The sequence below is a fragment of the Conger conger genome, unplaced genomic scaffold (assembly GCF_963514075.1).
Source record: "Conger conger unplaced genomic scaffold, fConCon1.1 SCAFFOLD_66, whole genome shotgun sequence".
Lineage (NCBI taxonomy): Eukaryota > Metazoa > Chordata > Actinopteri > Anguilliformes > Congridae > Conger > Conger conger.
In genome coordinates this window covers 60,535-72,100 of record NW_026890284.1, presented here as the reverse complement: position 1 = coordinate 72,100, position 11,566 = coordinate 60,535, and the positions used below count along the sequence as shown (strand labels likewise).

The following is an 11,566-nucleotide window of genomic DNA, read 5'->3' as shown; positions in this document are numbered from 1 at the left end:
GTAATGTGATAATAAACAGAGATGGAAAAGTGAAACATTAGGATGTCAGGGTTGGGAGGTAATACCAGGCTTTATTATTTTCACCTGGCCCTCATTAGTGCCAAGGGTACCTTACCTGCTGAAGCTGTATATAAAGCACTCGCGGACAATCGGTCGACGCTTTGGTGTCACTGTTCGCTCTGTCACCAAGCTGGTAAAGCACACGGTAGACTCAGTGATTATATGAGTCAGGTATTGTGCTGGTTTTGGGTTTTTGCTTTCATTTAAAAGGAAATAAGGTAAGGAAGGTGTTCTGCTCGCTTGTCTGTGTACACTGTGAACGCCTTCCTATAGGTTCTTGAGTTTTTCTCTATTGTTTTCAAGCTCGGGTGAGCCTGTGGGTGAGGGACGTTGTCCCCGGTATGTATTTTTGTTTGTGCGTTTTCCTGAGCTGCGACTCACGGCTCTTTATTTTGCTTACCTAGTCTTTTATACTGGGTTGTACTTTTATTTTGGGATCCCCGGTCCGGGGTTGCAGTGCTCGCCTTTTAGCACTCATTTTGGTTGGGTTATTCGTTTTTGGGGCTATTTCCTTTATTTGGTCGGAGCTGCCCTAGTTACGGGGGGGGGGGGGGGGGGTTCCTTTTCTGGCTCCACTGCAAAGTTTTTTATGAAAATCTGTAAGAAAATGCCTCTTTAAAATGCCCTAAACAAATAAAATACGATATATTTTTATGAAGTTTAATGCAGAATTATTTCTTATGGTAAATATTGTTCATGCCTTTTTGTTTGATGTTTCCATAGATCAGACAGTCAGGGTACATACGTAATTCCTATCACAATCCACCTTTCTGTATAAATACTGTCATTTAAAGTTTTACAGGGATATTTACTCCACATACAGCAGAGAGGCATGTGGAGATAATGTATCTTTGCACATCCACACCAGCGGTGCGTCTGGCATACAGTACAAAATCTGCCACTTCTAAGCCAGGGTCACTGTGAATCTGTGTACTCTTCTAAAAAAACTCCCTGGTGACAGAAGTTCATCCCAAGGAACTTGATTCTGGTTGCTTGGATGGATCCAGACTGAAGGGGGAGCCCATCCTCCTCAATCCTTCTGCTGACTGTCTTCTCATGACCTAAATTCATATTATTTTCAGAAAATCTCCCAAAAATACACAGTACATTTTTGTGGTTTTAAGGATGATCTGGAGAGAAAATCTGACTATTTGATTAATACCACCCTAGAAAAATGGTGACAGTAAAAAAAGCAGGCAGTAAATGTCACATGGACATACCTATTGCTGATACACTGCCTGTGTTGAGATCAAGTGTACTCTTGATTGAATTTGATACATTGAAGCATAAAAATGCTTCAAAAAAGTACCAGCACAAGCAGTTATAAGAGACTATGCTGTCAAGAAAGAGTGTCAGACATTGGGGTTAGGTTGTAGGCAAAAATTAACTTGTTTCTAAAAAGCTCATAGAAACTGACAGAAATCTTTTACACACAGCTCTCTTTTTCATCAGTAGTACAATGTGTTTGTCCATTTCAGACTGTTCTGTTGTGGTGACAGGGGAGGTTCACTTATTTTCCACCCACAGCCTTATATATTCAGCTTTATTCAGACCAGAGCTACACAGGAAGACTGACCTGCAGTACAGAGCTGTGTTCACACCTCCCTCTCTCAGCACTGAAACCACACTGGCACTCCTCAGACCACCTTTCCATTTTTCAACTGTCTAGAAAAGAGCGGCTAAAACATTGCACAAACAACATTTCAAAATACAAACAATGAAAAATCTGTTCCTGCATAAACCGTGCTTATATTCTAGTGACAATAGATTGGTATTGCCCTCTATAATTAATGAGGGCTTTTAACTTTAATATTCTGTATTCATCATCATTCACATGTTTTCTTCTAAAATGTGTGCAATGTAAAACTTTTCAGAATGACACTATTTTGGTCTGATTATGCTGTTTTAGACAAATGTTTTAAGCTTGTGTGCATCCTTCAGATATACTGCTTGCAATGATGAATATCACTCATCATATCAATACCTTTCTCTCTCTATCTCTCTCTCTCTCTCTCTCTCTCTCTCTCTCTCTCTCTCTCTCTCTCTCTCTCTCTCTCTCTCTCTCTCTCTCTCTCTCTCTCTCTCTCTCTCTCTCTCTCTCTCTCTCTCTCTCTCTCTCTCTCTCTCTCTCTCTCTCTCTCTCTCTCTCTCTGAATCCCTCCCCCTATTTCGACGCAGACTAAAAATACACCTAAACCTAACTCATGACATCCTGCATGATCCTTTGTAGTGAGTAGGATCAAAACTGTGATCAACATTACTCTGATTTACTCTTATTCAGAAATGCTAGAAAATTCACCCCTGGGCAACTGCAGCAGGATGTGAAATTAAATACCCTGGAAAACCTCACTTCCTGTTCCAGCAAAGTAGGTCTACTAGGGCCAACATGCTCTGCAAGGCCTTTTTTGTCCTCAGCCATCAACCGTGAGACAGAATCAATATTTCATATGAAACTCTTTTTTTAAATCAGTAGGTTTTTCGAAGGCATCTGATTAAGGAGGTGCCAACAACACATATGGCTTCCTCCTCTTCCTTTCCACAGCAGGGACATTCAGAAACACGGATAGTGCCTGCAGGACCAGGAGAAACTTCAGCACCCTGCTCCTCAAGCCGGGACAGCCCACTTTCAGACACAAAAGCCAGGGATCACATGAGGTACCGAAACATGCGTTTGTCCCATTTAAACTCTTGTGTTCTTGGGAAAGAATGGGGTCCTTACCATTCACTCAAGACCCAGGAGCCAAAAGTGAACTTTCATACATGTCCAGTGGTGGTGATATAGGTGCAGCGCCACCTGGGCCACTGGTTTGGGAGGGCCAATGGGGACAGGGGCCCCTGGTTTGGGAGGGGCCATAAGCACAGGGGCCCCTGGTTTGGGAGGGGCCATGGGCACTGGGGCCCCTGGTTTGGGAGGGGCCATAAGCACAGGGGCTCCTGGTTTGGGAGGGGCCATAAGCACTGGGGCCCCTGGTTTGGGAGGGTCCATGAGCACTGGGGCTCATCTTAACTAGCTGCCGCCACGGAACATGTCACTGCTGAAGAAATTATGTTTAGGCTTCAGAACATAATTTCGGCCCAAGTTAAACACGAGAAGATTGAGGATCGGTTCAACTAACTAACTTTACCGAGTATAGTAGCCCAACCCATGTCCCCCCTTTCATGCCAAAGCCCAGTCATGTGCCTTATGCAACCACATAAATCTCAGGTCATGACTAGGGTTAGGCTCCCAGGTCAAATGACACAGGTTTCCTCATTCACAGCAATGGCAAACACAGGTTCCTCATTCATTGCTTTAGTGTGAAAGAGGTATTAGATAATACCAGTTTGCCTCCCAGAGAAGCAGTTCTTGAACTCAGTTTCAGAACTTGCCTCCCCCTGACAGACAGAGAAGCCTAACAGACTCATGGGCATGGCTGGCTCTGCTTCCAGCATGCAGCACACCTCTCTGTATACCTTTCTACCACAACTGTTTCCACTTTTTACCTTTGTTGTAAAATTAAATGTTTTTTCCCACTACAACCGCACTACCTCTTCCCTCATCTGTGCCACGTGCCCATAGAGCTGCATGACATACACACACACACACACACATACACACACACATGCACAAACGTGCACACACACACACACACACACACATACACATGCACAAACGTGCACACACACACACACATGCACAACTGTGCACGCACACACATATACACACACACAAGCACAAATGTGCACACACACACACACACACACACATGCACAAATGTGCACACACACACGCACAAATGTGCACACTCACACATACACACACACATGCACAAACATGCACACACATAGACACACCCATATACACGCACTAACGCACAAATGTGCACACACATACACATACATTCATGAACCTCTACACAGGCACACACACACACACACACACACACATAAACACATATACGCACACACACAACACACACATACACACACAAACTTTCACACACATATATTTAAACACACACATACACACATAAACTTTGTCACCCAAAACATGTTTTAACAGCCAATGATATCTGCCCCTGACTTGTGACCTCCTACTGGAAAATGATCAGCTCAAGTCCTCCTACTCTGTCCACTTTGAATTTTACAGTGCAGGGTACAACAGGGTCTCAACCAGACGAGAGACTCAAGGACAGAAGAGCTCAGATACAGCGATGGCAGCCCTCTGTGTTATTCTTGTGTTTTTCAGCAAACTGCGTAAGTGTATACTTGTTTCTGACTTATTGACAAAAATTATTTTACAATCATTTTAAGTAATGTACGGAGAGTACACAGAGAATGGTGGGTGTTTTTGCTTAGTTTTTTCCCCCATTGTCAGTGAAGTTGAAATATTGCTTTCTGTTGGATTCCAGGTGGTCTGCTTGGGCAGAGTGTAGTTCAGCCCAACGCTCTGGTGACAGCTCAGCTTGGAGACACCGTGACTCTCCCATGTTTCTGTTCTGATATAGGAGGAGCGGCCGTGATCAGCTGGATAAAGCACCCACTTGGACAGAAGCCTCAGCATGTCACAAAGATGGTGAACTATGATACAGATGCTGTGTTTTTCAATAAGTTTAAAAACAGTACACGTCTCAGTGCTAAGACAGCAAAGGGAAGCTTTAACCTGACTGTCTCAAATGTAGAGCCATCAGATTCAGCAACATACTACTGCACTTTTATTCACTTCTTCGGTGAAATCAGCTTTGGAAATGGAAGTACATTAATAGTTACGGGTAAGTATGAATTATATTTTTTACGTAGCTTAACTTGTCGAAATTCTACGTTATAAATAAGTATAAATTGAAGTTAGGCTTTATTTTTCCAATCCTGAAGTATTGATTCAATTAATCTGGCAAAAACAAGAAATAGTAAAGTAAAAGAAATATAATAAAAAAATAAAAAATATAATAAAATTGATATTTAGCGTATGAACTGTTTATGGTGATGCTTTCGCCAAAACCATTTGCTGTACATCTTAAAGCTACTTGTATATACTCAGTGAACACTTGACTAGACTTTTTTTAGACATAATACGTCTTCTGCTGGTGTAGCCTGTCCATTTAGAGGATTGACATGTTGTGTTCAGAGATGCTCTTCTGCATACCACTGTTGTAATGTGTGGTTATTAATGTGAGACCAAGGGGGTAACATCGTGCAGTTCTCAGTTTTACAGAAAACTTAAAAACCCTGTGTTTGATTCGATTTTGGTCAAAAATGAGATAAACGCAGATTTGGAATATTCAAATACAGCTATGAATCCATGACACGTCACAATGAGAAAATATGAAAAAATAAAAATAAAAAAGTAAAAATATAAAATCTAGTCGAGTTCTCCACATTGTTCTTTGCTGGTGCATCAGCTGTAGCCCATTGTTTCTTTGCACATAAAATCAATCACTCAAAATGCATTCACTGAAATTGCCCTAGTGATGAAGATGTTGAAGATTTGTGGGATTAATTATTGTGACTAATATAGAATCGGGTGACTGATTACTCTTATTTTGTCCTGTACATTGTATGATGATGTATGGTGGTTTGCATGCTGTATATTACAAAGAAGTTTTAGAAAATTTAATAGCTTTTACATTTTTTGAATAAAAAAGAAAGCACTCAAAACTGATTGAAGAAATTGCATTTCTTTCTTGTTTATCTTATTAAGTTTCAGTGTGTGCAGTGTATCCCTGTAATCTTTTGTCGAGATATTAGTGGAAAACATTGAAGCATTAAAAATGAATTGCTTCATTTGAATATAATTTTAAAAATGTATTTAATACAATGGTTTTAGTTTCTAGTCTAGTAAAATGCATGTAGTTAATCAATAGTCTTGTTCACATATCATTGCTTATAGACATGATCATTTCTAGTGCACAAACTGCATCTGAATCACACATATGTGCAAAAACATGCTGCACTTTATATTATAATCGGTGGAGTCATCTTCAGCTCTCTGTATAACCTACAATAATACACAGCCAGACTGCATTTAAATGTAAACCTTACACAGTGGAATCCAAAGGACAATTCTTTATTGATTGTAATGAGTGCTAACTTTTGACAGGGCCAGAGTCCCAGAGCAGGACAGTAGTGCTGCAGCAGCCCGAGTCTGAGTCAGTGCAGCCTGGAGACTCTGTGACTCTGCAGTGTACAGTACACACTGAGACCTGTGCAGGAGAACACAGTGTGCACTGGTTCAGACCGGGCTCAGGAGAGTCCCCTCCAGGAATCATTCACACCCATGGACACAGTGATGAGTGCCAGAGGAGCTCTGGGACTGTGTCTCCCACACAGAGCTGTGTCTACAACTTCCCCAAGAGGAACCTCAGCCTCTCTGATGCTGGGACTTACTACTGTGCTGTGGCCACTTGTGGGGAGATCCTGTTTGGGAACGGGACCAAGCTGGACTTCAAGGGTAGGAACAAAACAGGCACATTGTGAAATTTTGTTTTTAAAAGACATTGAAGACAAAGGAGTTATTGTGCATCTACTGTACATTACAATGTTCACTTAAGGACATTCTAATTACGTATTTGTGATCTCCAATCTTGAAAGGTTAATGCTACTTGTGAAGAATTCTAAAATAGAATTTTGCCTCTAAATCATCAGGAAATGAAGCATTCCTTTATTGCTTGGCGGGAGCTTTGGCATTGAGTGTGATCCTACATATTGTCCTCGCTCTGAGCAGGAGAAAAAACTGTGAGAACTGCAAAGGTAAGAGACCAAGGTATCAATGTGTGGTACATGTAATATGTATTATTTCACAGCTTATACACAATGAAATTTGTGTTGCATCAAAAAGTATGATGCATAGACAATATTACAAATACTCAATAAGAGAGAATTTAGAAAATACAGTATGTTAAGTGTTTGTGTAAAATAGTTTAAGAAAATTGAGTACAATTTTGTCAGGCCATTTTATGAATAGAAATGCAAAACAACAGGTAAAGCTACTCCATTGGTACAGATTACTGTCTCACACTACTTGTGCTGTAGGTATGTGCACATCTAGTCATACAGTGTCACATGTAATGTAAAAGCCAAATCTCACTTGAATTTATGAAACTTCAGCTTCTGATATGGGCCCCAATATATACCAGCTGGCATGAACTAAAGTATAGCCACTTGATATGTGAGGCAGCTGTGATGTGACAGTCCCTCATTGTGAAAATAAAATGGCTCTTGAGCGAAAGGTATGAAGACAGTGCAGATTATTCTGACCACCAAAAGTTTTAATCCCTACTGTGGTGAATATGATGCTCTATATGAAAACAAACAGCTCTTATTGTCATGAATAAAATAACATATTGTCAGTTAAAATAATCATTGCATTACATTAATTGCATTTGGCTGACGCTCTTATCCAGAGCGATGTACCATTGATTAGATTAAGCAGGAGACAATCCTCCCCTGGAGCAATGCAGGGTTAAGGACCTTGCTCAAGGGCCCAACGGCTGTGAGGATCTTATTGTGGCTACACCAGGGATCGAACCACCGACCTTGCCTGTCCTAGTCATGTATCTTAACGACTACGCTACAGGCCACCCCTACAATAATAACAATAATAATAATAATAATCATAATAATAATAATAATAATAATAATAAAAATACGAGGAAATATTGCTTACATAGTTGATTACACATAATTAAAGTAGTTGCATTAGTTGAACAATTATTTTCAGACTCTAGTGGTTTATACTTATTTTTAATTTGTTGTCATGTATTGTAATTTGTTTTAGCATATGTTTCAGTAACTTTTGACTTGCTGCTGCCTATTTTGGTCAGGTTGCTCTTGAAAATAGTGATTCTTAATCTCAATGAGCCTATCCTGGTTAAATATAGATTAAATAAAATAAATGAATAATAAATAAATGAATTAATAATTTTACTCAAACAGGGGCTGCATCAAACAACCAAGTGTCCTTGTCGGGCGAACAGGTACAAATATTATATTTCATATTTTTAATGAACTAAAGCAATTTCTGTGTTGAATATCCTGGTAAAATGATCATCGGAATGAGGAGTAACTGTATGTGTCTCATGTTTCCTTTTAGCATCAAGATGAAGCGATGAATTACGCTGCTTTGACTTTCACCACCAAGAAACCCAAAGTGAGGAGGAAGAAGAGGGAGGAAGAGAAAGAAATGGTTTATTCAGGTGTGACATTTAAAGACCATGAGTGAAGCTTTCCATCAGAATTAATCTTCGTCACAAGAATGATCACAATTTATGTCCTCCTTCGCAGTATCTGTAAACTGTAAATTTGCCATAAGAAACTAAAAGAGTCTCTTGGAGCGGTGCTTATTCTTAAATGTTTTTTCAAATAAACAAATGAAAACTTCAAAAATTGTACACTGATGTGCTTGCATTTTAACCCTAGTGCAGTCTTTAGATTCTGCATACTCCCCTTGTCCTAAGGCAAAAATGGCCCACTTTCACTCAACTCCTCAACCCCAAATGTATTTTGCATGAAGAAACAATCTGTCACTCATCACAAATTTTTTTCACCCTAAAGAAAACACAAGGTTTAAATGTTGTTCAATGTTGCTAAATCTGACACAGTTAAGGGCGGCAGTGTATTGCAGTGATTAGGGAAGAGGAGCTGACTCTCATTCAGGTCATGTACTGCGTTTGTACCTTTGAGAAGGCCTTTTCTGGCTCCACTGGAAAGCATCTTTAGGAAAATGCCTCTGTAAAATACTCTCTAGAAATAAAATATGATATATTTCTATGAAGTTCAATGGATAATTATTTGTTATGCTCAATATTGTTCATGCTTTTTTGTTTGATATTTGGTTAATGCTTTCTGAAGTTAAAGCCTCCTGCAGCCAGAGCCCTCTCTGTACCTTCAATCGCCAAAGCACTTCCTGTATGCACAGGGACAGCTTTCTTGTGTTCTCAGTTATCGATGCTGCGCAGTGTGTTCTAGAAGAACTGGACGTATTTTCTGACTGAATGACTCAGTGGCGGATAACGTCCTGTGTTCACAGGGGCTTATAATCTAGAGAACAAGGAGAGAGTAACGCCCTTGGCCAGAATGGACTTTAGTAAAGTATTTACCTTAGAGAGCTGAGCATGATTATAGCATCCTTTGACTCTTACTCTACATGTGCAAAATAACTGGTATAAGACTGGTATAATGGCCATCACACATAAATAAGATGGCAAACATTTCAATTGCATGTAATTTTAGTGTTAATACATTTCTACATGTTTTTGAACATACTCTTGATTGCATTTCATACATTGAACTATAACACATAAAGAAATGTCACAGAGTCAAACTCATTAGACTGCAGAAACTGTACTCAGCTAAGCCAAGTGGTCTTTCACTCCAGGTTAACTTATACCAGTGCTATAGGAGATTGTGAAAGAGTGTGTCTGCCATTGGGGTAACTTTGATTCCAGATGTGTGCGACACTTTAAAAATAAATCCTGCTTCTAGCTAGCTCATAGAAACTGCAACAAAATGTTTAAATTCACACATTTAAAAAACTGACCTAAACCCGCATGAGAGCAAACCTAGGGCACCAGTGGCAAGACAAAACTCCCTGCTGACAGAAATTCATTCCAAGGAACTTGATTCTGGTTGCTTGGATGGATCCAGACTGAAGGGGGAGCCCATCCTCCTCAGTCCTTCTGCTGACTGTCTTCTCATGACCTAAATTCATATTATTTTCAGAAAATCTGCCAAAAATACAAAGTACATTTTTGTGGTTTTTAGGATGATCTGGAGAGAAAATCTGACTTTTTGACTAAATGCCAGATGCCATGGACATACCTATTGCTGATACACTGACTGTGTTGAGATCAAGTGTACTCTTGATTGAATTTGATATATTGAAGCATATCAGCTTCAAAGATGCTTCAAACAAGCACCAGCACAAGCAGTTATAAGAGACTATGCTATCCATTGGGGTAAGTTTGTAGGCAAAAATTAACTTGTTTCTAAAACGCTCATAGAAACTGACAGAAATCTTTTACAGGCAGCTCTCTTTTTCATCAGTAGCACAATGCGTTTTTCCGTTTCTGACTGTTCTGTTGTGGTGACAGGGGAGGTTCACTTATTTTCCACCCACAGCCTTATATATTCAGCTTTACTCAGACCACAGCTACACAGGAAGACTGACCTGCAGTAAATGTCACATGGACATACCTATTGCTGATACATTGCACTGCAGTACAGAGCTGTGTTCACACTTCCCTCTCTCAGCACTGAAACCACACTGGCACTCCCCCCTCATGCCTCAGACCACCTTTCCATTTTTCAACTGTCTAGAAAAGAGCGGCTTTAAAAAACTGCACAAACTACATTTCAAAATACAAATAATGAGAAATCTGTTCCTGCATAAATTGTGCTTAAATTCTAGTGACAAAAGATTGGTATTGCCCTCTATAATTAAAGAGGGCTTTTAACTTTAATATTCTGTATTCATCATCATTCACATGTTTTCTTCAAAAATGTGTGCAATGTAAAACTTTTCAGAATTACACTATTTTGGTCTGATTATGCTGTTTTAGACATATGTTTTAAGCTTGTGTGCATCCTTCAGATTTCGGATATACTGCTTGCAATGATGAATATCATTTTCAATATCACAATAAAACCATTTCCAGGGCATTGTCAGTGCAGTGTTAATTATAGACTGTTTCTAACTTCATAACATCCTGAGACCTGCTTGCTGGAAGAATGCTTGGCTCTGTGGTTTTGTCTCTCTGGCCATTGACTCAAAACAAAACCCTTGTGCTCCACCTTTGTGGTTTCCATAGCATGCATCTCTCTCTCTCTCTCTCTCTCTCTCTCTCTCTCTCTCTCTCTCTCAGAATCCCTCCCTGTATTTCGACGCAGACTAAAAACACACTGTTTCAAGATTGAGGATCGGTTCAGCTAACTAACTTTACCGAGTATAGTAGCCCAACCCATGTCCCACCTTTCATGCCAAAGCCCAGCCATGTTCCTTATGCACCCACATAAATCTCAGGTCATGACTAGGGTTATGCTCCCAGGTCAAATGAGAAAGGTTTCCTCATTCACAGCAATAGCAGGTTCCTCATTCATTGCTTTAGTGTGAAAGAGGTATTAGATAATACCAGTTTGCCTCCCAGAGAGGCAGTTCTTGAACTCAGTTTCAGAACTTGCCTCCCCCTCACAGACAGAGAAGCCTAACAGCTGGCTCTGCTTCCACCATGCAGCACACCTCTCTGTATACCTTTCTACCACAACTGTTTCCACTTTTTACCTTTGTTGTAAAATGAAATGGGTTTTTTTTCACTACAACCGCACTACATTTTACATTTTACATTTTTGTCATTTGGCAGACGCTTTTAATCCAAAGCGACTTACAAGTGCATAGGTTCTACCACAAGTCAAAGCATCACATCCATAACGAGGAAAATACACATGGAATGCTGTTCTAAACATATAGTCGTCATCATAAGTGCCACTACCTCTTGTCTCATCTGGGCCACGTGTCCATAGAGCTGCATGACAC

At 40.0% G+C, this 11,566-nt stretch overlaps 1 gene segment (V, D, J or C); it reads left to right on the top strand.

Annotated features, from left to right (window-relative positions):
• Positions 1–4,355: 4,355 nt before the first annotated feature.
• On the top strand, positions 4,356–8,139 carry LOC133119547 (Ig kappa chain V-III region MOPC 63-like). The segment is given in 4 exon segments: positions 4,356–4,380; positions 4,548–4,811; positions 6,137–6,487; positions 8,129–8,139. Coding segments are annotated over 4 exon segments (651 nt in total).
• Positions 8,140–11,566: the final 3,427 nt, after the last annotated feature.